The sequence below is a fragment of the Macaca thibetana genome, chromosome 15 (assembly GCF_024542745.1).
Source record: "Macaca thibetana thibetana isolate TM-01 chromosome 15, ASM2454274v1, whole genome shotgun sequence".
In the NCBI taxonomy this organism is placed as follows: Eukaryota; Metazoa; Chordata; class Mammalia; order Primates; family Cercopithecidae; genus Macaca; species Macaca thibetana.
Genome location: NC_065592.1, coordinates 44,919,786 through 44,946,625, shown reverse-complemented (window position 1 = coordinate 44,946,625; position 26,840 = coordinate 44,919,786). Strand labels below are relative to the sequence as shown.

Below are 26,840 nucleotides of genomic sequence, written 5' to 3'. Positions count from 1 at the left end.
AAAAGTATAACTGGATTGTTTATAACACAAAGGATAAATGCTTGTGGGGATGGATACCCCATTGACCCTGATGTGATTATTATGTATTGCATGCCTGTATCAAAACACCTCATGTACCCATAAATAAACGCATCTAATATGTACCCACAAAAATGAAAAATAAATACAGGCCAAGCGCAGTGGCTCACGCCTGTAATCCCAGCACTTTGGGAAGCCAAGGTGGGCGGATCACGAGGTCAGGAGATCGAGACTATCCTGGCTAACACGGTGAAACCCCGTCTCTACTAAAAATACAAAAACAAAATTAGCCGGGCGTGGTGGCGGGCACCTGTAGTCCCAGCTACTCGGGAGGCTGAGGTGGGAGAATGGCGTGAACACAGGAGGCAGAGCTGGCAGTAAGCCTAGATCACGCCACTGCACTCCAGCCTGGGTGACAGAGCGAGACTCTATCTCAAAAAAATATAATAATAATATAAATAAATAAATAAATACAAAGAAATTAAAATTAAAAATTTAAAAATTTTACTTTTTTAATTTTAATTTTTATTTTTGAGACAGAATCTCACTCTATCGCTCAGGCTGGAGTGTAGTGGTGTGATCTCGGCTCGCTTCAACCCCTGCCTCCCAGGTTCAAGCGATTCTCCTGCCTCAGCCTCCTGAGTAGCTGGGACTACAGGTGCACACCACCTTGCCCAGCTAAGTTTTGTATTTTTAGAAGAGATGGAGTTTCACCATATTGGTCAGGCTGCTCTCGAACTCCTGACCTCAGGTGATCTGCCTGCCTCGGCCTCCCAAAGTGCTGGGATTACAGGCCTGGGTCACCGCAGCTGGCCAAAAATTTAAAAATTTTAAACATTATTCTAGATTTTCCTATGAAGACTTATTTATTTATTTATTTATTTATTTATTTATTTTTGAGACAGAGTCTCGCTCTGTCACTCAGACTGGAGTGCAGCGGCATGACCTCGGCTCACTGCAACCTTTGCCTCCCGGGTTCAAGTATTTCTCCCTGCCTCAGCTCCCAAGTAGCTGGGATTACAGGCATTCACCACCATGCATGGCTAATTTTTTTGAGGACAGACTTTGGTTTTTGGTGCCCAGGCTGGAGTGCAATGGCATGGTCTTGGCTCACTGCAACCTCTGCGTCCCAGGTTCAAGTGATTCTCCTGCCTCAGTCTCCCAACAGGCGCCCACTACCACGCCCAACTAATTTTTGTATGTTTAGTAGAAACAGGGTTTCACCATATTGGCCAGGCTGGTCTTGAACTCCTGACCTCAAGTGATCTGCCCCCCTCAGCCCTACAAAGTGCTGGGATTACAGGCATGAACAACCACATCCGGCCAAAGGTTTTTTTTTTTAAAGATTAACATTTAAATCAGTAAACTCTGAGTAAAGCAGTTCATCCTCTGTAATGTAAGCAGAACTCATCCAATCAGTCAAAGGCTTTAATTTTTTTTCTTTTGAGACGGAGTCTCACTCTGTGGCAATAGTGTGATCTCGGCTCACTGAAAATCCGCCTCCTCAGTTCAAGCGATTCTTGAGCCTCAGCCTCTAAAGTCTCTGGGATCACAGGTGCCCACCACCGTGCCCGGCTAATTTTTGTATTTTTTAGTGGAGACAGAGTTTCTCCATGTTTCCCAGGCTGGCCTCAAACTCCTGACCTCAAGTGATCCACCCACCTTGGCCTCCCAAGTGCTGGGATTACAGGCATGAACCACCACACCCAGCCAAAGGCTTTGATTTTAAAAAAGAAGAAAAAAATAAAAAAGACTGACTTCCCTGTAAAAAAAGGAATTCTGCCAGACGACTGCTTTCGGACTTGAACTGCAACATTGACTCTTTTCTGGGACTTCAGCCTGCTGGCCTAGCCTGCAGATTCTGGACTTGCCAGGCTCCACAATCATGTGAGTCAATTCCTTGAAACAAATCTCTGTGCCTGTGCCCCTCTTTATCTGTCTCACTCTCAGTCTCTCTCTATGTATGTATGTATACATATATGTACATAGGTGTATGTATACATATATATGTGAATGTAGGTGTATGTATATATACATGTCTGTATGTGTATGTATATATACATATGTGTATGTGTATGTATATATACCTGTGTGTATGTATATATACCTGCATGTATATGCATATACATATACATGTGTGTATATGCATATACATATACATGCATGCATATGCATGCATACATGTATGTATACAGGTATGTATGTGTGCATGCATGCATATATGCATTCATGTGTGTTTGTATATGCCTGTAGGTATACACACATGTGCGTATACATGCATGTATATATGTATGTATATACATGCACGCGTATATACATATGTCTACATACATGCATGTACATCTATGTATGCATACATGTATGCGTATATACATGTGCATGCATGTATTCATATACAGATACATATATACTACATGTATATATAAATGTATGTGCATATGCATATGTGTATGTGCATGTTTGTATACACGTATGTACATATACATACACACATGTGTGCATGTGTGTTTGTGCACATGTGCATGCATGTATGTGTATGCATGCATGTATACATGTGTGTACATGTATGTGTGTATGTGTAGGTGCACGTGCGTACATGTGTATATACATATGTGTGCCTGCATGTATGCGTGTAAACATATATGTGCCTGCATGCATGTAGATACCGTATGTGCCTACTTGCATGTAGATACACGTATGTGTGCCTACATGCATGTAGATACACGTATGTGTGCCTACATGTATGTAGATACACCTTCACAGAGGTATACACATTACTATGGATTATGTATTTGTGTCCCCTCAGAAATTCATGTTGAAGCCCTAACCCCAAGTGTGGCTATATTTGGAGTAGAGGCCTCTAAGGAACTAATTAAGTTAAATGAGGTAATATGGGGTGGAGCCCTGATCCAATACTATTAGTGCCCTTATAAGAAACAGAAGAGAAAAGGCCATGTGAGGACAGAGTGAAGGTGGCCATCTGCAAATCAACAAGAGAGCCCTCACTAGAAACCAAATCAGCTGGAACCTTAATCTTGAACTTCTAACCTCTAGTACAGTGAGAAAATTAATTTCTGCTATTTAAGCCACCCAATCCGTGATATTTTGTTCCCCAGCATATGAATATATATACATGTATACATATTATGCATCTTCTATTGATTCTGTTTCTCTGGAGAACCCTGACTAGAACAATACAGTCCTTCTAGGTTTTTCTTGGCCATTGTCTATTGAGCTTCCCCTTGGTGGTTCTAAACCTCTCCTCTCTTTTCTACTGGTTTTCACTTTACTGGAGCAATTGAGTCCCTCAGAGTTGTCCTCAGCCTTATCTCTGCCTCTAAAATCCTTCCTCCTTAGCCCATCCTTTCCACCATCTCTCCTTCTTCTATAACTTCAACTTCTATCTTCAGCATACAACTGTGTTCAAGCATTCAAGTCTCTCATACCTAAACATAACCCCAACCTTAGAGCCCTCTCCAGCCACAGCTCTCCCTCCTTTCCTCCTTTCCCCTTTCTTTTTTTTCTTTACCCAGGCAGGAGTGCAGTGGGATGATCTCAGCTCACTGCAACCTCCACCTCTCAGGTTCAAGCAATTCTCATGCCTCAGCCTCTCCAATAGCTGGGACTACAGGCACATGCCACCATGTCCGGCTAATTTTTGGATTTTTAGTAAAAGTGGGTTTTTGCCATGTTGGCCAGGCTGATCTTAAACTCCTGGCCTCAAGTGATCTGCCCGCCCCAGCCTGCCAAAGTGCTGGGATTATAGGAATAAGCCACTGTGTCCAGCCCTCATTGCAAACTTTTTTTTTTTTGAGACAGAGTTTCACTCTTGTTGCCCAGACTGGAATGCAATGGTGTGATCTCGGCTCACCATAACCTCCGCCTCCTGGGTTCAAGTGATTCTCCTGCCTCAGCCTCCCAAGTTAGCTGGGATTATAGGCATGCGCCACCACGCCCAGCTAATTTTGTATTTTTAGTAGAGACAGGGTTTCTTTATGTTGGTCAGGCTGGTCTCAAACTCCCAACCTCAGGTGATCCACCCTCCTCAGCCTCCCAAAGTGTTGGGATTACAGGTGTGAGCCACGGCACCTGGCCACAAACTTTTCTAATGTCTTCTACATTTAAATTTGCCCTCACTTCTCATTCTATATTAGGCAAAATTCTTTTTTTTTCTTTGAGACAGTCTCACGCTGTCACCCAGGCTGGAGTGCAGCAGCATTATCTCGGCTTACTGCAACCTCCACCTCCTGGATTCAAGCGATTTTCCTACCTCAGCCTCCTGAGTAGCTGGAATTACATGTGCGCACTACCATGTCTGGCTAATTTTTGTATTTTTAGTGGAGACAGGGTCTTACAATGTTGTCCAAGCTGGTCTCGAACTCCTGACCTCAAATGGTCCACCCACCTCGGCCTCCCAAAGTGCTGGGATTATAGGTGTGAGCCATTGTGCCTGGCTTAGATTAGGCAGAATTCTTTATGACAGAAACACAACTCAAAATTGTCTTTTTTTTTTTTTTTTTTTTTTTTTTTTTGAGACGGAGTCTCGCTCTGTCGCCCAGGCTGGAGTGCAGTGGCCAGATCTCAGCTCACTGCAAGCTCCGCCTCCCGGGTTCACACCATTCTCCTGCCTCAGCCTCCCAAGTAGCTGGGACCACAGGCGCCGCCACCTCGCCTGGCTAATTTTTTGTGTTTTTAGTAGAGACGGGGTTTCGCCGTGTTAGCCAGGATGGTCTTGATCTCCTGACCTTGTGATCCGCCCGTCTCGGCCTCCCAAAGTGCTGGGATTACAGGCTTGAGCCACCGCGCCCGGCCAACTCAAAATTGTCTTAAGGGAAAAAAGAAATAGCATTTATTTGTTCACAGAGCTGAAAAGTACAGAAGTAGATCTTTCACTTCAAGCATGGCTGAATCCAGGTCCTCGATGATACCAATAGGACGTTGTCTTTCTCACTCTCTGCGTTCCTCCATGTTGACCTCATTCTCATTCTCAATCTCTCCTCTTGATGACAAGATGACCACAAGAAGCTCCAAGCTTACACTTTGCCTGCTTGTCAGCTCCAGCAGAAAGAGTAACTCTTTCTCTAAGATTCTAGTAACAGTCCTGGAATTGAGTCTCATGAGCCTAGTTTGACTCACTTGTCCATTCCCAAACCAATCATTTGGGCAGGGAATGGGATGTTCTAATTGGCCAGGCCTGGGTCACCTGGGGGTGGTCTGCTCAGTCTAGACCATAAAACTGAAAATGAGGAAGAATGGTTCCCCAAAGGAATGTTGGAGTGCTGGTATCAGAACAAAGGGAATTTGGATGTAGGCAGACAGAACCAACAGATGTCCACTATGCTTCCACCCCTCAACCTAGTGCAAACTGATTTCCACTCCTAGCATTCACTGATATGTCTCACCAAGGTGACCAGGGAACTTGATGGCCAAGAGCATCTGCTCAGCTCTCATTCTTCACCTTTCTGCTAGTCACTCCTTCCTTCTGCAAACTCTCCTTGACTTCCATCACCCAGCTCTAACTGAACTCTCCCCAATCTCTCTGACCCACCCCTCTACTTCCTTCGCATATAGCCATCCTCCAAGATTTAGGCCTCAGTCCTTCCCTCTCTAGTCTCCATCTGTGGTCCCACTCTCTCCTGTACACACTTCTGTTGGGAGTCGAAAAGGCCAAAGGGATCATGGCCAACTCAGCATTCCACTGGAGGCTGTATGATCAAACAGCAAACTGTTTATCATGAATGTAGGATGCACCTGCCACCAAAAGGTTTGCTGATGGACATCACTCCCTGGTGCAGGGCTCCTTGAAGTTATCTAAGAAATATAGCACTTATTGTTCAAATGATGGAGTCTCGCAAGCCTGTTGTGAACCAAACCTCTGACTGACAATTACCCGACAATCACCCCCCCTTTCTCACTATCTCTTTTGCCTAATAAATACGAAGGGCTATGTAAAGCTCAGGGCACTTGTCCACTAGAGGCAAAGTGCCCTGACCCCTTCTTCCAAATATACTCTGTCTCTTGTCTTTTATTCCTGTTGCCCACCCCACTTTGTTCAGTCCACCAGGGATCATGGCAGGTTATACACTTCTAGTTTCTGGACATATCCTAAATCTTCTGTCTCCTGGCAATCACCTGAGCTCCCCTAAAGCCCTCAAACTAATGGTTCTGGCAATTTCACAGATTCTTGATTTATGACCCCATCCTTTCCCCTTGCCTTTTTCCCAGCCCCTACCTCTGGTCGGTCACCAAGTTAGCCACTTCCCTATTGGGACCTGCTTTCCCATTAATGCTCCCCACTCAGTTCCATACCTCTGCCCTGCCCAGACCTTCATCATGTCACTCCTGACATCTCTGCCCACAGCCACTGCCCCATCCATCCTGCACCCAGGGACCCAATTAACCTCATAAGAAGCAGTTGATCAAAACATTCCTTTATCTGAAAACTTCCACAGTTCCTTATTGCCATTAAGACTCCTTAACATGGACTGCTTTCAGGGCTCCGGAATCTGTCCCCAGATTTACCTTCAATTATTTATCATGCTGAGCCCTTCAGACTCCAACTAATTTACTCACTGTCCCCAAAACATGCCAAACATTTTCCCACCTCTGAACTTTTACATGACACTAACATTAGACCCTCATTATTGACTTCTAAATTTTACCCATATTTCAAAACTGAGCTCCAAGCCACCTCTGTGAAATCATCTGTAAATACATCAGCTATTCCTCCAATTCTGAGTGTATACATGTTTGTTGCTTTTGCATAATATGTAATGCCTCCTCTAGCAAGGGAATCACAGGAGAGCTTCTCCCAAAGTCATGCATTTCCCCAGAAAGAATGCTGTCTGTTCCAGAGCTACTACTGTTGTGAGCAACTAAAAGTTGTCTTCCTTGGGCTCTCTCATAGTGGTCCCTGCCCCTCTCTTCCTCATGAGACTATGTCAAGGCTAATGTGAAAATACTTCATGCACTGTTGAAAATGTATGTTAGGCATGAGCACAAAACAACAGACAGGGGAAACAGAATCAATTGCAGACCCTAACACTTTAACTTTCTTCAATGTTTTTCTTCAATACTTTCCTATAGCTCGTACTTTAAATGACTTTAAAATTATGCTTTAAGTAAACATAGGCTTTAAATAGTTTTTATTTGCTTCATTTTTCCTTCATAACTATCCCTTTTTTTTGTCATCAAAGATATGTGCGTTTTTTTAAAAAAAAAAAAACTTTCTTGTCCCCTGCTATCTCTGGAAGCTTCTTGTTGACCTCTGGCTGGTTTTTTGGTTTCTTTTTTTGGCTTTTCATTTCTTAGGGGGGTGGTGGTGGTGGTGAAGGAGGTCTTCTGGTGGCCCCTGCATCAGCGCACCCCCTCAACATGAGCATGATTAACTGGAATCACTGTTATTTCTACGGTGTAGACAAAATCAGCCATGTAGCTATTAACATCTCCCCGATTTAAAAAGAAACACTGAACTTTCTTTTTCCTGCTGTCCTTAGCGAGGAAAGGTGTAAACACAAGAGACTGTAGCTAGTATCTTGGAAGTCCCCAGGAGACAGGCGTTTCCTCTTGGTCACTGACTCCCTGGGTGACTGACGCCCCTTGAACAGCAGGGCCACCGTGTTTCCCTTTGAAGCAAGTGATCCTTAAGGAATTTTCCAGGTTTAGTAACTTCTGTCTAGCTCTGAAAAGACGTAATGGCTGCAAAAGTGCTTCGTTGAAGAAAATAAGATATATTCATTTTTAAATAAAAATACTTATGGGCGAGAAAAATCGGAGTGGACTGAATCAATTACAGTAAATCTGTGGGCTCTAAGGGAGCAAATAATCCAGGCTGGCTGAAAGAGTTAAATATTTTAAATTTATAAAGCCAGGGCAAACACATAAAAGGATTCAATCTTCTTCTTCTTCTTTTTTTAAGGATTCAATCTTCTAACAATCCCGGGAGGGGGGCAAGAGCAGGATTCTTGTTTCCATTTTAAGAATGAGGAAACTGAGGTTCAGAAAGCCTAAGTGGCATGCCTCTTTAGTAATCGGCCAATCGTCGCCGCCTAACTTCACCTCACCTCCCAGTACAGCACTCGAGTCCCCTCAGGGGTGGCCGTCCCTGGTCAGTCCAGCTCCAGCAGGCCGGGACGGTAGGACGTTCCCTGTCAGGCAGCACTTCCGCCTCCCGGGGCCCGTGCAGCTCACCTCCTTCACCTCCCGCGCTACCCCAGTCACGAGTTGTTTTCGGGGGCCCGCCCCTCCACTTGCTGATTGGGTAGCTCCTGAACCATTGCTGTCCTCTGATTGGTTGTTCCTTTTTTGGCTCTCCAACACCGCCTAGACCGACCGGATACACTGGTAGGGCTTCCGCTTCCCCCTTCTCCCTCCTCCCGCTTGTCCTCCTCTCCCAGTCGGCACCACAGCGGTGGCTGCCGGGTGTGGTGTCGGTGGGTCGGTTGATTTTTCTCTCACCGTTGGTGCCCGTGCCGTTGAATTGCCCGCCATGGCTGAGCTGGATCCATTCGGCGCCCCTGCTGGCGCCCCTGGCGGTCCCGCGCTGGGGAACGGAGTGGCCGGCGCCGGCGAAGAAGACCCGGCCGCGGCCTTCTTGGCGCAGCAGGAGAGCGAAATTGCGGGCATCGAGAACGACGAGGCCTTCGCCATCCTGGACGGCGGCGCCCCCGGGCCCCAGCCGCACGGCGAGCCGCCGGGGGGTCCGGGTGAGAGTGCGGTCGCGTTTGGGGCGAGAGGACTTGTCTGGAAACTCGGCCCACAGTGGGTCCGAGAGGTTCTGTGTGACTTGTGCTCCTTGCTGAATTAGGAGGTTAGGGAGCAGTGCAGAGAGGAAACGAGACCCTGGCCCAGTCATGCAGAAACCTAGGCTCGAGAAGCCTGCTCGGTTCTCAGCGTGTTTGAGTGCTTCTGGGCGCGGGCGGAGCGAGAAAGCAAGTATAGGGTGGCAGGCTTCGGAGCCGGAAGAAGCCCGTTCAATTCAGCAACTTTTCATTAAGCACTTGCTGTGCCTTTAGTCCGGTCTCTGAAGCAACCGCATTGGCGCAGTTTTTCCAGACTTATAAGCAAGTCTGAGCCGAGCACAGAACTCCAGTTATTAGAAAAGGAGGGCAGAAAAAAAATAAGAATGGAAATACTGTTTTTTGAGAGATACAAACAAAAGTAGCAATGCAGTTCAGCATTTAAGCACTTAAGGTGTACAGAGTGTTGGATTACGAGGAGGAAGGAGTGAGTAGGGAACTCAGGAAAGGTGGTCTAGGTCTGGAGAAAGAACTGCCAAGCGGGATAGGAGTTTACCATGGTTGAGCGATTGATTTACAGCTAGGACTTATGGAGCTCTCCCTCTGGGAACAGCTTTGGTAGGCAATATTGCTTAAGTAGAACCCACGATTAGCCTAAACCAATCGGGGAGGGATGAAGAGGTGAATAGAGAATGTTCTCAGCCAAACTCAAGTAAAAATGGGGCAGGTAGGATGGCAGTTTGACTTTTGGATGCTTACCTGTGTGTGATGCTTAGGATCATGAGTGGAAAAGACCTATTTAATAATACAGAGAAGTAGGAAATTCAGCCAGAAGAAATGAAATATGGCTTTTCATTCACTTAAAAATTTCCAACTAAGGGAGAATAGCGCACTATTGGGACATATAGGAGTAGTGTCTACACTAATCTGATTTCAAACCTTAAGGGGCCAAGTAGGTAACATATACGAGAGAAGCTGACTTGACATGAGACAGTAGAAGTGTTGGAGACTGGGACTTTGGTGCACTATAGTAGTGCTCTGTGTAAAGGCATTCAGACCCAGCAATCTCAAGTTACTATGCCAGCCAGGCAGAACCTTTCGATGGATGGATTGGGGAGGGTGCTGCTAGTTTGCAGCGTCTGAGTTTTTGACTGCACCATGTTGCTTCCTAAGCAAATCAGTCCCCTAATAAGAACTTAGTGGGAACATGTAATATGCCCAAATATGCAACTTTATAGCAAGTAGGTTGGACTGAACTGGGCTGTGATTGCGAGATGAAGTTGGCCTTAAGTGATTAGGAGATATTTTCATTGGGTGGTCTCTAACATTTGTCTGAGAATTTTTAAATTGATTTCTTAGATCCTTAGTTTACCTTCCTCGTTTAGTAGAAGAGAAACAATCCTAGAGAGAAATAACTTGCTTTAAAAAGCACGAGTTAATAGATGAGCCCCAAGTCTACCACATTCTGTTGTAGTGTTTAGTTGTTTTAGCCGGGGTGTGGTGCGGTAAGAGACAGGCAGTTGTGGCTGTCCCAGGTAGAACAGATTTGGGAGAAGCAGGACCCAAGATCTATAGTTGGAAGATTGTCCTGATTCAAGGACAGTGTTACCCTTACTGTTTTATCTCCACTACCTAGCAGTGTGTCTGACATGTAGTAGATGCTCACGTTTGACAGAGAAATGGGCAAAAATGTCAGATCCAAGGGTCCTGTGTAGAACTGACAGATCTTGGTGACAGGCAGTTAGGGAAAGTAAAAGGAAGAGAATAGAGTTGGATACTTGCGTCCTTTGTGCATCAAGCCTTCAGCAAAGGGAAGGAAAGAAATGGTTGCTGACTTAGTTCCTAGGAAGGACTTTCTTAGTGAACTAAGCATTTGGTGACTTAAAGCCAGATTCCTGACAGTGTAATTGAGGTTGGTAATATGCAGTGGTCAGCATTTCCTTTGGGGATTAGAGAACTGATTGGACACTTTTTCTCTCTTAGTTTTCTTTTTCCTTCTTTCTTTTTTTTTAGGATATGCTCCAGTGGTTAAGATTCTATGCTATCCTAAACTGCTTGAGTGTGAGTTTAGCTTTGTGATCTCAATGTATATAACTACCACCACTGCCCGGCCTCAGTTTTCTCCTTTGTAAAAGTTGCATAATATAATTTATAATGCTATGTGGCATCTTTAGGATTACATTAAAGAGTGTCTATAAAGTGCTTACAGTTATATAGTAAGTATCCAGTGAATTCCAGCTACTGTTAGTGGGAGAAAGGAGTTACAAGGCCTTTAGGCTTTGAAGTGTACTGAGTAAATTGAGAGGTTTTAGGCGGGAGCTCTCTTTCTGATGTATTATACAGAGGTATATAGGCAGTCAGCTATGACAGATTGATGAGAGGAAACTAAACTGGCCCCCGGCCTTGCGGAATGCTCCTATGGAGGATGGGCACACGCAAAAACCAGAGAGGTTAGGGCTGAGCCTTGGATGACTCCCTTGGTTGTTAAGAGATCCAGAAAAAGAGACATAGGTTTAGAGGCAGGAAGTAACCAGCTGGGTGAAGTGATATTGAGGTAACCAGCTGGGGGGGATATTGAGGGAGAACAGGTGGTCTTGAAGGAGGCAGCACAAGTAGAGCTGTTGAAAAGCTCTCAATCATGAGGGCTGAGTGGGGGAAGAGAACAGGAGAGACAGGCCACAGACAGAGTACTGCAGTGAGGCACTATTACGGTGTTTTGTTGATTTGAGACAGAGCCTCGCTCTGTCGCCCAGGCTGGAGTGCAGTGGCGTGATCTTGGTTTACTGCAACCTCTGCCTCCTGGGTTCAAGCAGTTCTCCTGCCTCAGCCTCCCAAGTAGCTGGGATTACAGGTGTGTACCACCATGTTCAGCTAATTTTTGTATTTTTCTTAGAGACGGGGTTTCACCATGTTGGCCAGGCTGGTCTCGAACTCCTGACCTCAAGTGATCTTCCTGACTCGGCCTCCCAAAGTGTTAGGATTACAGGCGTGAGCCACTGTGCCCGGCCTATTTGTTATGTTTTTGACAAATTACTTCTTTCTTTTTGGGTGGGGAGGCGGGGGGAGATGGAGTTTTGCTCTTATTGCCCAGGCTGGAGTGCAATGGCACAATCTCGGTTCATAGCAACCTCTGCCTTCCGGGTTCAAGTGATTCTCCTGCCTCAACCTCCGAGTAGCTGGGATTACAGGAACCCACCACCATGCCCAGCTAACTTTTTGTATTTTTAGTAGAGATGGGGTTTCAACATGTTTGCCAGACTGGTCCTAAACTCCTGACCTTAGGTGATCCACCCACCTCGGCCTCCCAAAGTGCTGGAATTACAGGCGTGAGCCACTGCACCTGGTGACAAGTTAGTTCTTGTAGGGGAAAAAAGAGACACAGGTGAATTAAAGTGAAGCTTTCTGGAGAAGTAATTTTATTGGTAGCAGTGGTGGAGGGAAGTTTAGGGAAATCTCATGAGTGATAGTTAATTATACTGCACATTTGCCGTATACCGGTACACTTTCAGATACCGGCAGTAGCTCCGCGGGTTAAGTGTTAGTGTCATATTTCAGATGAGAATGGATCAGTGTGGAAGTTGAGCAGTGTCCCTAAGGTAGCAAGGTAATAAATGGCTCAAGTGCAGCTTCAAACCTAGGTCTGCTTGACTTCAAAGGTTTCTGGAATGTGGAAAGTTGAAGGTGGGTTTGGGACAGTCTTTCACTTTGAAAACTTTGGCCCTTTTTCTGTCTGGAGTTCCTGAAAGGCCCTAGAAAGTTTCCTTCTGAAGCATCGTGTTGCTTAGTTTAGTTATCCTAGTAAGTCAAGGCCCTACATGTCCTTTCTGCATGTTTCCACAGCAACAGACGATCCCTTGGCTTGAGCCAGTTGTTGATTCTTGTAAGAATGTTAGTGCAGTAATACAGTAACTAATAAAGAGGAAAGCAGATGCCAGTGGGTCTGGAGGAGTCTTCAGACAGACAGCATGTGATTTTTTAAGGAGACGTGGGATGAGGATTGCTTCTTGTTTTGCATATGGAGTAGTGATCAAAGTCTCTCATATTCTAGCCCAGGGCTGGACTATATTAGTGGATAGTTGGTATGTCAGCTGTACTATATTAACCATAATGTAGCCCTGGCCAGACTAGTCATTGTAGGATCTAGGATTTAAAACTATCTCACTCTTATGTCTTCACAAAAATAAATTCCAGGTGGATTAAAGAGAGACATTTAAAAAATAAAAGAACAAAAGTGAATATTTGTCTGCCTCATAATAGGAAAGGCCTTCAGCATAAAAGCAGATACAGAAATCATAAAGAAAAAGTTGATCATGTCTGCATACACAAATTAAGTTGTTCCGGGTGTTAAATTCCATAAACCAAATCAAAAGAGAAACTAGGGAAAATACTTGACTATTAATACAGAGCGAATACTTAGAGATCAAAAAATAGCAGGAAAATAGGCAAACTCAGAAAATTCAGTAAAGAAGAAAATCAGATGTTGGGTATGTGATTACCTTACTGGAAATAAGATTGGCACAACAAAGCCACCATGAGTTTTTTTTCCGTTATCAAATTAGCAAAAATTTTAAAACATGATCAAGCACAGTCGCTAGTATCAGGGAAGGTCTAAGAAATGGGGCACTTCTGCTGCCAGTAGTACTATAAACTGGTAGACTAATAGGAACAAGTGGGTAGGGTTTTAGAAGTCTTTAAAATACGTATCCTGAGTGGGGTGCGGTGGCTCACGCCTGAAATCCCAGCACTTTCAGAGGCCGAGGTGGGCAAATCACCTGAGGTCAGGAGTTCGAGATCGGCCTGACCAACATAGTGAAACCTTGTCTCTACTAAAAAATGCAAAAATTAGTCAGGCATGGTGGCATGAGCCTGTAATTGCAGCTATTCGGGAGGCTGAGGCAGGAGAATCGCTTGAACTTGGGAGGTGGAGGTTGCATTGAGCCGAGATCGCGCCACTGCACTCTAGCCTGGGCAACAGAGTGAGACTCTGTCCAAAATAAAATAAAATAAATAAAATAAAATAAAAAAATAAAATATAAAATAAAATATAAAATAAATAAAATAAAATAAATAAAATCCTGGCTGGGTGCGGTGGCTCATGTCTGTAATCCCAGCACTTTGGGAGGCTGAGGCAGGTGGATCGTCAGAGGTCAGGAGTTCGAGACCATCTGGCCAACGTGGTGAAACCCCGTCTCTACTAAAACTACCAAAAAAAAAAAAAAAAATTAGCTGGGCATGATAGCTCACACCTATAGTCCCAGCTACTCAGGAGGCTGAGGCAGGAGAATCACTTAAACAATCCAGGAGGCGGAGGTTGCAGTGAGCCGAGATGGCACCACTGCACTCCAGCCTGGGCAACAGAGCAAGACTCTGTCTCAGAAAAAATAAAATACATATCCTGTGATCCAGCAATTCCTTTTTTCCTTTTTTTCTTCTTCTTCGTTTTTTTTGTTTGTTTTTGTTTTTTGATTTTTTGAGATGGAGTCTCGCTCTGTTGCTCAGGCTGGAGTGCAGTGGCGCGATCTTGGCTCACTACAACCTCTGCCTCCCGGGTTCAAGCTATTCTCCTCCTTCAGCCTCCTGAGTAGCTGGGATTATGGGCTCAGTGCCACCACCCTGGCTAATTTTTGTATTTTTAGTATACAGAGGTGTGTTTCACCATGTTGGCCAGGCAGGTCTCTCCTGACCTTGAGTGATCCTCCCGCCTCAGCCTCCCAAAGTGCTGGGATTACAGGCATGAGCCACCGCTCCCGGCTGTAACCCAGCAATTCTGCACCAAGGGATTTATTACAGAGGTGAAATTGAATATGCTTCCCCCATACTTTCACTAGTTTGATAAACTTCATATTTCCCAAACTTTATAGAATGCTTTAAAAACTATATAGGTAGGTGGCACATGGCTTAAAGTAGTAAAAGGCCACTGACATAATGAACTACAAGAAACTCATTTTTGTACTGACATATAGGAGTAAAAGTCAACTAGGAAAATTAAGAAAAATGTGAGAGGCCAGGCATGGTGGCTCATGCCTGTAATCCAACAATTTGGGAGACCGAGGTGGGTGGATCGCTTGAGTCCAGGAATTCGAGAGCAGCCTGGGCAGCGTGGTGAAATCCCCTCCCTACAAAACAGAAAAATTAGCCAGGCGTGGTGGCGCATGCCTGTAATCCCAGCTCCTGTGGGGACTGAGGTGGGAGGATCGCTTGAGCCCAAAAAAGGTCGAGACTACAGTAAGCCATGATTGGGCCACTGTGCTCCAGCCTGGGCGACAGAGCAAGACTATCTCAAAGATGAAGCTGCAGGTTTCTGCTCACTATGGGTGATTCCAGGCCACACTTTTTTTTTCTTCTGCAGAACTTTCATAGAGAAACACTGTTCTCTGAGACTCTTCTGCCAGTCTTCCATTTGTTACCACTGTAAAATAGAAAACAGAAAACAAAATCAAAAGGTTTTGGACTTGGGAGCTTGAGGACAGATGTGTCCACATTTTGGTGAAGTTTGTATATAAGCACATCTTGGTTTTATTATTTTGTTGTATATAGCACCTACCACAGGAATAGCATTTAGTAGCTCAAGGTTCATACAGCATATAATGCTGTATTCTGCTGTACAACCCTTTGGCCCAGTGTTTGACCAGTCTTTATTGATAGACCAAAACCTTATGTCTTGCAGATGCTGTTGATGGAGTAATGAATGGTGAATACTACCAGGTACAGAGTACTCTGATTCTATTCATTGATAGTGATTGAGAGTTTTCCTTTCCTGTGATTTTAATTGACCTAGAAAGAAACCCCAGTCCTTTGACTTTCCTGGATGTATTACTGGCTGGTATGTTATCTACCAAAGTGGAAAGATTTAAAGAGAGGTAGCATTGATAAAAAGAGAACTGTTTTAAAATGTTATTTACCTGCCCCTAGTGTTACCACCTTTATTCTAAAGAAACTACTCTTCAAATGACACTGTGTTAAGTGCAGTAAGTTAGTACTAATACTTTAAATAGTTCTTCTTCCATCTTTGTTTATAGTCTGATTAGGTTAACCTGGTAATGTTCCTTAGTTCAGTGAGTGGCACATGGAATAGTTCTGTAAAGATTAACATTTATTTGAGTCTTTTTTTTTTTTTTTTTTGAGACAGTCTCTGTTGCCCAGGCTGGAGTGCAGTGGCACGATCTCATCTCATTTGCAACTTCCATCTCCTGGGTTCAAGCGATTCGTCCGCCTCAGCCTCCTGAGTAGCTAGAATTACAGGTGCACGCCACCACGCCTGGCTAATTTTTTGTATTTTTAGTAGAGATGGGGTTTCACCATGTTGGCCAGGCTGGTCTTGAACTCCTAGGCTGAAGTGATCCGCCCACCTCGGCCTCCCAAAGTGTTGGGATTACAGGCATGAGCCACTGCACCTGTTCTATGTGGTTGCCTTTTTTTGGGGGGGGGGTTGGGGGGGTGGGACAGGGTCTCTGTCACTCAAACTGGAGTGCAGTGGTGCAGTCTTGGCTCACTGCAACCTCCATTCCCCAGGTTCTAGCAAATTCTCCTCCTGCCTCAGCCTCCCCAGTAGCTGGGATTACAGGCACACGCCACTACCACCTGGTTCATTTTGTATTTTTAGTAGAGACAGGTTTCACTATGTTGGCCAGGCTGGTCTGGAACTCCTGACCTCAAATGATCCACCCACCCCAGCCTCCCAAAGTGCTGGAATTACAGGCGTGAGCCACCGTGCCTGGCCTATGTTGCTGCTTTTAAGGTAATCCTTTAACATTTTACAGCAGCCACCATTGTTGTTAGAAACAGGGGTTCTGACTGGTTGCTTGTGGTGGCTCTGGCCGGGTGTGGTGGCTCACGCCTGTAATCCCAGCATTTTGGGAGGCCAAGGTGGGCAGATAACCTGAGGTTAGGAGTTCGAGACCAGCCTGGCCAACGTGATGAAACCCCATCTCTACTAAAAATACAAAAATAAGCTGTTCGTGGTGACGGGCGCCTGTAATCTCAGCTACTTGGGAGGAGGTGGAGGCAGGAGAATTGCTTGAACCTGGGAGGCGGAGGTTGCAATGAGCCAAGATAGTGCCACTGCACTGCACTCCAACTTGGGCGACAAGAGTGAAAACTCCGTCTCAAAAAAAAAAAAAAAGAAGAACCAGGGGTTCTAACTCAGGTGAAGTGCATTTTAGGAAGGAATTTTTGGTATTAATATAGGACAATTGTGTTTTGTGTTAAGGAAAGTAATGGTCCAACAGACAGTTACGCAGCTATTTCACAAGTGGATCGATTGCAGTCAGAGCCTGAAAGTATCCGTAAATGGAGAGAAGAGCAAATGGAACGCTTGGAAGCCCTTGGTAAGGAATCCCTTTCTGTCTTTGGGTATCTGTTTTCAGTGGAGTAGTTGACCTGGACTCTACTTTTATTCCTTTTTACTTCAGATTAACCGGTGTCATTGTCTGATCTTTGGGAAGATATCTTCTCAGCCTGAAGGTTACAAGGCTACCTGCCCAGAGATGCCTAATCATAGGCCATTGTGTGAGGAGTAGAGTAGCCGGAGAGCCCCAAGATCCTCTCACAGGAAGAGCATAGTGATGCTATTACTGACCTCAAGAGTAGCCTCAGGTGGTGTTTATAGGGTGCTGTGTAAACTTGAAAGATTCAAGTTTCACATGTCCATGGACTTTCACAGTCCGTTTTTCTTTTTTTTTTTTTTTTTGAGACGGAGTCTCACTCTGTCACCCAGGCTGGAGTGCAGTGGTGCGATCTCCGCTCACTGCAAGCTCCACCTCCCGGGTTCACACCATTCTCCTGCCTCAGCCTCCCAAGTAGCTGGGACTACAGGCGCCCGCCACCATGCCTGGCTATTTTTTTTTTTTGTATTTTTAGTAGAGATGGGGTTTCATCACGTTGGCCAGGCTGGTCTCGATCTCCGACCTTATGATCCGCCCACCTCTGCCTCCCAAAGTGCTGGGATTATAGGTGTGAGCCACTGCGCCCGGCCTCCATTTTTCATTTGAAGGCTGAATTAATTTAAGGTAACATGAGGAAAATGAGGTATGTTAGGAAAAATGTACAATTTGTTTTTCCTACCTTAATATCTCTGTAAGGTAAGTTTTACAGGTAAGAAAAGCGGAGGAGAGGTAGAATAAGTATTTGGAATACTCAGCTAAGAAATGGTAAGAGCCACAATTTCAGCTGAAGTCTGCCTTGCTTCAAAGTCACTACGCATCCCCATCAGCCACATTGCTTTCTAAACATTTAGTGCGCATGACCATCTAGCCACACGGCCTGGCGTTTGATAAAGAGATGTGTACACAGAGTGTCACCTGTTGGTTCATGATCAGGGGAGACTTGTGTCTATACATGGTGGATTGGAGAAGTATACAGAGTGTGAGGACATAATCCACATTGTGGCCTTTTGTTTTTTCTTTTTTTAATCAGCTGACTTTAAGATTCATCTTTTCTCAACTTTACAGAACAACTGAAAGAAGAGGAAAATAAATGTGTGCACCCCCAGAATCAGTAATTAATATTTCACCATATTGGGTTATCTTTATATAAATGATATGTTTTAGACATATACACACATACACAGATTGTTCTGACTGACCTACTTTAAGATAAAGACATCATATACTTCATGTCTAAATATTTCAATGTACACCTAGAAATAATGACATTCTCCTGTGTAACCACAGTGTCAGCAGTATTATTCCCTCTTGGGAACTGTTAAACTGGTGAAAACATGAGTCCTTATTTTTCAGATGGGATAACTGACACCCAGAAATAGGAAGGGACATGACCCAGATGACACAGCCAATTAATGCCAGATCATTTGTCTCTCTAGTCCTTTTATCTCTCTAGTGCAATTTAGGTGACTTTCAGAACAAAGAACACACTTAATATTTGAACCTTTATAGCACCATTCAGTAGTAATTTCTTTGGTGGAAATATTCTTTATGTGTACTGTCTAGTATGGTAGCCACTAACCACATGTAACTGTTAGTACTTGAAGTGTGGCTTCACATTTCAAGTGTGACTGAGAAACTGAATTTTAAATTTTCTTTAATTTTAATAAATTTGCATTGAAGTAGCCACATGTAGCTAGTAGCTACCATATTGGACAGTGGAGCTGTAGGAAGATGAAAATAGGTCCTAACAGCTTTGGTCGTTGTTTGTTCTTTGTGTCTTTTGAGTATGCTTAGAGCCAAGATTTAGCTGGTCTTAGTACTGCTGGAGTATCTTTCATGTTACAGAACCCAAATTTACAGAACCCAAACCACTCCAAGTTGGAGTGCAGTGCAGTGGCACGATCTTGGCTCATAGTTTCCCCAAGCTCTAGCAGTTTTTCTTCTCCATGGAGAGAGTCTACTTTGGCGTCTGGAAAGATTTAATTTTTCAATTATGAAATTGGGTACTTGGGGAATACTCTTATGAACTGTTTTCTTAATTCAGAGTGCTTTTTTGAGAGAAGTAAAACATTTGGCCTTGCATTCCAACTGAATTGTATTCACTTGGTTCATGAACAAGGTGTTCCTTCAATTTCACCTTTTTTCCTTGCAAAAACTGTGAGAAAGCACACGATGCCAAAAATAGAGAACTGGTGCCAGTGGTTTTCAGCCTAGCTGCTGGCTACATTCTCAAGTAATTTTCTTTTCTATGACCAGTAACGAGGGTGGCCAGAATGGAAGGCACCTGTGAGTGTGCTTTGCTGTCTAAGGGGACTCTTCCTCTTCATCCTCTGAGGGGAAGAATTCTAAATTAGTATTGCAGTGGCACTAAAGCTGCAAAAGCCAGAAGACCAATTTAAATGTACTGTTTTATACAGTAACCACAGTCTGTTCAGCAGGTCACCATTTTTATTTAATTTTTCAGAGATAAATTTTATATTTTAGACCTAATGTATAATAAATTTTAAGTGAACATCAAAATACATAGAAAATACTGTCCAATCAAAAAGGTAATTATTTGGAAGTAATTTCACCACGATTGTAAAGGGGGCCTTACATTTTAAATTAGGTATTGCCACATGGCACTTCCAGCCCACGGCTTCTCATTGCAGCATAACATCTTCCATTCCACACCCATGCTTCATGCCATGATAGACACATGTTAGATGTTTACTGTAGAGCTGGGTGGGGTGGCTCAGGTCTGTAATCCCAGCACTTTAGGAGGCTGAGGTGGGAGGATCACTTGAACTCAGGAGTTCAAGACCAGCCTGGGCACCATAGTGAGACCCTATCTGTACTAAAAAAAAAAAAAAAAAAAAAAAAAAAAAAAAAAAAAAAAAATAGCTGAGGTTGGTGGTGCACACCTGTGGTCCCAGCTACTTAGGAGATTGAGGTGGGAAGATCACTTGAGCCTGAGAGATTGAGGCTGCAGTGAGCTGTGATAGCACCACTGTACTACAGCCTGGGCTACAGAGCAAGAGACCCTATCTCAAAACCAAAACAAGTTTACTATGTATACTTTACAGTCATCAGTGAAAAATCTGAGAAAATGATTCTTCTGAATGATAGATGACCTTCCGACAAATTAGATACCAAGATGAATGTTCTTTCTAACCTGAAACTTGGGGGAGTTTCTAGCTGCTATTAGGCTTTTTCTTATGGTTACACACAGCCTTTTGCATGTTGTTACTGTAAGACCTTTCTTGCAAAGGCCCTAAAAATGCCCAAGAATGCTTCATTTTTCATCCCTTCTAGTAGTTACTTGACGCCACTACTGCTTTCTACTGTCCTTCTCAAATACACTAATTACAGTTTGGGCTCTTGCTCTGCACTTTCAAAACTCTGTCCAGATCACTGGTGGCCACTTTCTAGTCACATTTTGTGATTATTTCTAGGCTTGCCTCCCTTTCTGTCCCTCCCTTTGGAGGAAGCATAATGAGGTAAGCAAAGTGTAAGCTTTAGAGCCAGATCTGGGTTTGAATCATGGATCTGTCACTTACTATAACCTTTAGGAAGTTCACTCAAACTTTCTGAGCTTTAGTTTTCCTCACTGCTGTAAATGGGATCAGAATTTACCTTCTTGGGATTGTTGTAAAGATTGAGTTAGATGTCTGTAAAACACCTGCCAGATAGAATATCCAGAAGAACTTGTTTAAAGTGAAGTATCAGGTTAACTTAAAGGGTCAGCTGCCTCAGTAGCTATGACATGTTGACATGTATTTCTTTTTTTTGTTTTTTTTTGTTTTTGTTTTTTTGAGATGGAGTCTCGCTTTGTTCCCTAAGCTGGAGTGCAGTAGTGCGATCTCAGCTCACTGCGACCTCTGCCTTCCAGATTCAAGCGATTCTCCTGCCTCAGCTTCCCCAGTAGCTAGGATTATAGGCACATGCCACCACATCCAGCTGATTTTTTGTATTTTTAGTAGAGACAGGATTTCACCATGTTGGCCAGGCTGGTCTCGAACTCCTGACCTCAGATGATCCACCTGCCTTGGCCTCCCAAAGTGTTGGGATTACAGGTGTGAGCCACCACGACCAGCTGGCATGTATTTCTTTATCTCTCACCATTTACTGATGTATGTCTCTTTCCCTTGTGGGAAAACCATATTCAGTCCTTCATGTTTCATGTTTGAGAATCCAATCTAGCAAACCTGCTAGGTGCGCATTTTCTTGCTCTCATTTCTAGAACATTTAGGTTACCTGTTAACAATGATCCCATACCTCTACCCCCTGCACTTCTCTCCAGTGGAGTTTCTTTTGTAGCTCTGCCCTGGCTCTGCCACAAACACACTCTGCAAACTAGGAGTAGATGCTTTGTGGTCCTCTCTAGTGCTAATATTCTGTGTTCTAGCATTCTCTGGTTCCTGAATCATCTCTACTTTTGGTAATTGTCCTAATAGCACCCTGCTTTACAGAAGTGCTTCTACCATATTTAGTTATTAGAGTGCCACCTTGTGTTCCACAAAACCATTGTCAAACCTAGAATATGGACTAGTTTGGGAGAAGAGTTAAAAGATTAAGATGAATACCCTACTCTGAACTAAATATTGGCAGCATTGGTGAAGAATCATCTATAATTGTTTCTCCCCCCGTTGGTGCCCAGATGGCTTTTTTCTTATTATTAATAAAAGTCAGTATTTCCACATACAGCCTCCTCTTTCGCTCTGCCAAAAACAAGACAAAACAAAACTAATGACCCACTAAGATGTCAGTGGACTGGGATAAGACCAGGAATAGGATCCAGGAATAGGACTGTGGAAAGGAATAGAAGTACTGAAATCAGAGTTGGTTGTGCAAACAGGGAAAACAGAAGTTTATTTTCCCCTCCCTCCTCTTCTCCCCCAACATGCACATAAACGTGGACCTGCATCCACTGTAAGTTCATTAAGACCAAAATAAACTGATGAACTTCAGTTTGCACTTTGCCTCAGTTGTATTGTCTTTCTCTTCTCTCCCTTCAAAGATGCCAATTCTCGGAAGCAAGAAGCAGAGTGGAAAGAAAAGGCAATAAAGGAGCTAGAAGAGTGGTATGCAAGACAGGACGAGCAGCTACAGAAAACAAAAGCAAACAACAGGTCAGTCCATGGTGGTTGTAGCACATTTTGTTTTCCAAAATTGAATCAAATCCATTCTCAGCATCCAATCTAGGTTTTTGTCTTCTGCCTCCTTTAGTGTGAAATGTCTGCAGTTTTTAAAGAAAGTGCTTGAAACAGGTAGCAAGTCTCTCAGGTTTTGTGAGCATAATTCACCCTATTGTTTAGCCATCCCAGCTGTACTGAGCTTAGCTCTCTGAGAGTTTGGTTAATAAATGATGTGATTCAGCCAAGGGAAAAGTTACTTTTCATGGAACCCTGAAATGAAAGCTGGGTGTCATGAATACACCCAGATCTAGTTACTTTGGATATGATTATAGACTTGGTCCTATTGAGTATCCTAAATATAGCCCTGCCCTCTGAAAACCCCTTCATGAAGGGGTCCATTGGCAGGAAAATGTGCTTTGTAATTAGCCAAGAATGTTCCAGCATAATTACTTTAGAATTGAGGGTTCTGTGGGTACTTATCTGTGCCTTAAAAAGTCTTGAATTGACTTATTAAAAATACTGTTTGAAATAGATTTTATTTAGTTACTGATGGTTAAGGAGTTGTGAGGAGAAAAATGCTTTCATTCTCATATCACCACCTACCAGCAGCTGGGCTTTAATGCCCTGCACTTTGAGCCCTTCTTGGAAGCAGCAAAGAGAGGATATGTGGTGTTGCTTCCTTCAGGGCAGGCAGCTTCAGAGCCCAACTTTCACTGAATAGTCAGTCCATTCACTTCAGTGTATAAACGGGCCAGACTGGGCCTGGGGATATTTTTAATTTTCAGGGTAGAGCCTTGGGTTCCTGTACACAGAGGCAGAAAGCAGGTTGGGTTAAGTGCCCTTATCTCTGGCAGCTCTGTTAGACAGAGATGTGGCAGGAGAGAGAGCTAATGGCTTTGCCAGCCAGCCAGTGCCATTGTGGGTCAAGTATGACAGATCAGTTGGACTCTCTTTTGTTTACTAGCAGCCCTTCAGCTCATTGAATTCCAGCTTGAGCCTGCGTTCTGGTCACCTTCCTCTGGGGCGGTGTGCTCAAGGAGTGCCTGTCAGGTTCCATGTGGAGTTCTGTGGGACTGCTGTCTGGTGTGCAGGCTAGGTTGCCAGTGGTGATGGCTTCCATCAGCTACGTGGGGCTGTTGTCGAGCCTGTGGTCAGTAGGTGGTGCTGACAGGTCCAGGCTCCTGTGTCCTCTGCTCCTTCAAGATGATTTTCTCCCAGGTGCAAGTTCAGATCAGTAAAGCCAGGTGGGGACTGTGTACGAGCACCCTGTGAGCCCTGGGAACTCCCCTAGCCGGCGGCCCTGGCACTTGAGTTTAGTTTGAAGTACTGTAGCCATGCCAACCCTCCCTGCACAGGATCTGTGATGCTTCAGGAACTTGACACGCAAATTTTCAAACTTAGATAATGAATATGTTGGTAACAGCCTTTCTGTTGCAGAAATTTTTTCAAGGAAGTTTTGCTAAACTGTCAAGAAAGGAATACTCTCTGTATATAGAATCCATTGTTCTCAGAGGGAGTAATGACACCTGTTTTTAGGAGCTTAGTCTTAAAAAGTTTAGTCCCTCCAGGCATTGAGTTTGGGCCTTGGTACCTTTCTTTACTTGGAACTGTAAAATGCTGGGTAAGCTGGTCTCACAGATGAACCTCTTAAGTTCCAGAGAGAAAAGGGGACTTTCCCACCACTCACTGAGAATGTAGAGCTGTTTAGGAAGCAGGTCACTTGCCTTGTGGGAACCTTGCAGCACAGGGCTGACCCTGAGAGCATAAAGCTAGTGGCACACTAGCCATTGTCAGCAGGGCTCTAGGACAGAAGAGATGGCTTTTACACTTTATTCCAGTGATTCTTCACTGGTTGGAGGTGGGAGCCGTTTGAGAGTCACTTTGGGGGACTTCTTCCAAGGGTCTACACCCTCCCTTGGATATTTTTATATTGCTGACTACTCCCCCCTCCATCCATGTTTGACTCTAAACCTGAGTTCAAAGGAATAGGTCCCATTTAGATGTATAAAGTAATTCGTCCTTGTTATCTGTCTATGGGTAAAGAGTGAATATTTTTAGAAAAGAAAATAGAGGCCAGACACCTTGACTCACACCTGTAATCCCAGCACTTTGGGAGGCTGAGGCGGGCAGATCACTTGAGGTCAGGAGTTTGAGACCAGCCTGCCCAACATGGTGAAACCCCATCTCTACTAAAAATACAAAAATTAGCCGGGCGTGGTGGCATGTGCCTGTAATCCCAGCAACTCGGGAGGCTGAGGCAGGAGAATCACTAGAACCCGGGAGGTGAAGGTTACAGTGAGCTGAGATTGCGCCACTGCACTCCAGGCTGGGTGACAGTGAGACTCGGTCTCAAAAAGAAAACGGGGTGCTCATTTCAAGCAAGTATGATTCTCTTTGGGATGTTAAGGGGACCCGAGAGATAAGGCAGAAAGGTGAGAAGTTTGAAAGAGGAAACTCGGAGACAGGAAGGGCATCCAGTTAATTGTGAGAGCATCCTCAGGCCTCCTGCCTTCCAGCTGCCTCACCACTCGGTCACCAAAGCAGTAGGAGCACATCGCGCCTGGTACTGCACTGGGGGTTGGTGTGTGGCCGGCAGACATGGTTCTTGCCCTGCACAATCTGTATTCTATTGTCAGTCCCCAGACTGCATCTCCCTACTTTTATCCCAAGTTGGGGCCTCAGTGTCATGGCACAAGAGCTATGAATTATTCAGTGACAGCCATGGAAAAGAATTTCCTTTTCATAGGAGCCAGCCAGAGCAGTGACTGACTCCTGCAGCTGGATGAGTTTGCGCGTCAAGAACAACCCCAGAACATTTACCCTATTACAGGTAGCACTTGTGCTTGTCAGCTGTTTCAAGGCTTGAGAAACTTTGGGGAACGCACAGTTCTCAGAGATGACAAATATTTTTTTCTATGCCCACTTTGAGGCTGTTTATGGAATGAAGTTCTGCATTGTATTCATGCCTCCAGAGCTTGTCCTGGGGCAGGCATTCCTCTTCCCTCCCGTCTCCCGAGCCTCCCTGAGCCTCTTCCTGCCTTGGCTGAGGATTGCTACTTTCAAGTGAAAGACAAGCGGAGGGCCACCTGTGTGTGTGTCTGATTTTCTGTTTGTTCTGGGCCTGCAACCCTGACAGGGGATATGCTTGTCACTGAGGAGCTTTGGTCTTGGGCTAGCTGCAAAGGAGCAAGAGCCTGACATTCAAACTTTGTTGTCTTAGTGATGATTTGACAGGAGTCGTGAAACCTCTATTCTTCTTGTGGAGGGAAACCCAAGTTGAAATCGATCAGGTTTAGCCCTTTGTGTAAACTAAAAGGATTGTGGCTTTATAAGCCAGCCTGCCTTGCCTTTTCCTCCCACTCATTCTGCCCACAAACAACTCTGTTTTCCTGCTGAGTCACTTTAAGTTACAATCAGCCTGCTCTTTTTGCTTTCTTTAAATTCCCACAAAACACCTCCTGTGTGTAAACCAAAATGGGAAAGAAGGAAGGGCATGTGTGAGCTTCAAAATTAACTTAAATTAAAATTACTAGAATTTGCCTTCAGATAAATATGTGAGGTTAGCTTAATGACCAGGCATGGTTATCCTTGAAAAATGTCTTTCCCCTCGCCCACCCCAAATTGACTTGACAAAGGACAGGGTAAGACTCTGTGAGTGAGGTTCCCTACCCAGCCACAGTGGACAAGAGTGGGCTGGCTGAGCCCAGGGAGTCAGTCCAGGGCAACAGTCAAAGCCAGCCTGGCCCCTGCTGTAAAAATTTCTCCACCCAGTCTGCCCCCTCCTTCCTGTCTGAGAGCCCTGCCACATTGAGAGTTAAGAAGGGATGAAGTTCTGGATTCTGGGCTGCGCCTTGTCAAAGCCAATTGAGTCTGGTGTAAAAATATTCAGAAACTGTACCCGCTTCTTGAGCAGAGAGCCATATTCAGAAACAACATAAGCCAGGGCCAGGATCCTAGTCCAGTGTTCTTCCCACCAGACCACTCGCCTCCAGCCGTTTTTTCCTGTAAGGTTGAGATTTTAAAATGACCAAATGTGTTCCAGGATTCTGAAAATGTATCCCACCCAGCCAGTGTGGGGAAGCAGTAGTTAGATAATCCAAGATAAAACTGGCTTTGGGTCCTAGCGCATCTGGTGTCTGGCAGCATTCCTGCCCGGTGATATTTACTGAGATAGGCAGGAAGGTGGCGTGGCTTTCTGGGCACACACCAGCAGGGAGAAGCATGGCTATGTAGTAGAAAGAGCCCTGGACTTAGGGCCAGGCTGCCTTGGTTGTGAGTCCTGAATGCTGCCACTGTGGTGTAGCCGAGTAAGTTGTTTCATCTCTAAGCCTCAGTTACCTCATCTGTACAGTGGGGGTGAGAACAGTCAGGGTCATAGGTTGTTAGAGTTAAGGATTGAATCACCATAATGTATGTGAAGGGGCTTAGTCCATAATTGGGTGCTTAATAAATGCCCATGTTACTGGGGTAAGCCAAAGGGATGAAGTTGGCAGTACTCACTCTGTCGTGGAGCAATCCCCATGTCGGAAGACCAGCGGGAAACCAGTCCTGCTGAAGTCTCCAGCGCTGGAAGCCTCACGGGG

The 26,840-nt window shown here is 44.6% G+C and overlaps 3 protein-coding genes across 7 annotated transcripts in view; 1 reads left to right on the top strand and 2 right to left on the bottom strand.

Annotated features, from left to right (window-relative positions):
* The window catches only part of SPAG8 (sperm associated antigen 8), a 454,367-nt gene extending 430,164 nt beyond the window's left edge, over positions 1-24,203 (bottom strand). Inside the window, exon 1 of the mRNA XM_050762174.1 lies at positions 24,200-24,203. The gene's annotated coding sequence lies outside the window, so the exon portion shown is untranslated. The remainder of the gene's footprint in view (positions 1-24,199) is intronic.
* The window catches only part of HINT2 (histidine triad nucleotide binding protein 2), a 546,951-nt gene that overhangs the window by 426,993 nt on the left and 93,118 nt on the right, over positions 1-26,840 (bottom strand). The window lies entirely within an intron of this gene.
* Positions 1-26,840, top strand: part of CLTA (clathrin light chain A) — a 429,778-nt gene that overhangs the window by 400,032 nt on the left and 2,906 nt on the right. For 4 of the 5 annotated variants that reach the window (XM_050762257.1, XM_050762256.1, XM_050762255.1 and 1 more), the window contains exons 1-4: positions 8,311-8,723; positions 15,424-15,461; positions 16,966-17,083; positions 22,140-22,251. In XM_050762257.1, the coding sequence (XP_050618214.1) occupies positions 8,507-8,723; positions 15,424-15,461; positions 16,966-17,083; positions 22,140-22,251 (485 nt within the window). In that variant the 5' untranslated portion in view covers positions 8,311-8,506. Of the gene's footprint in view, positions 1-8,310; positions 8,724-15,423; positions 15,462-16,965; positions 17,084-22,139; positions 22,252-26,840 lie in introns of those variants that run through there. The other variant, XM_050762254.1, reaches the window with a different exon arrangement.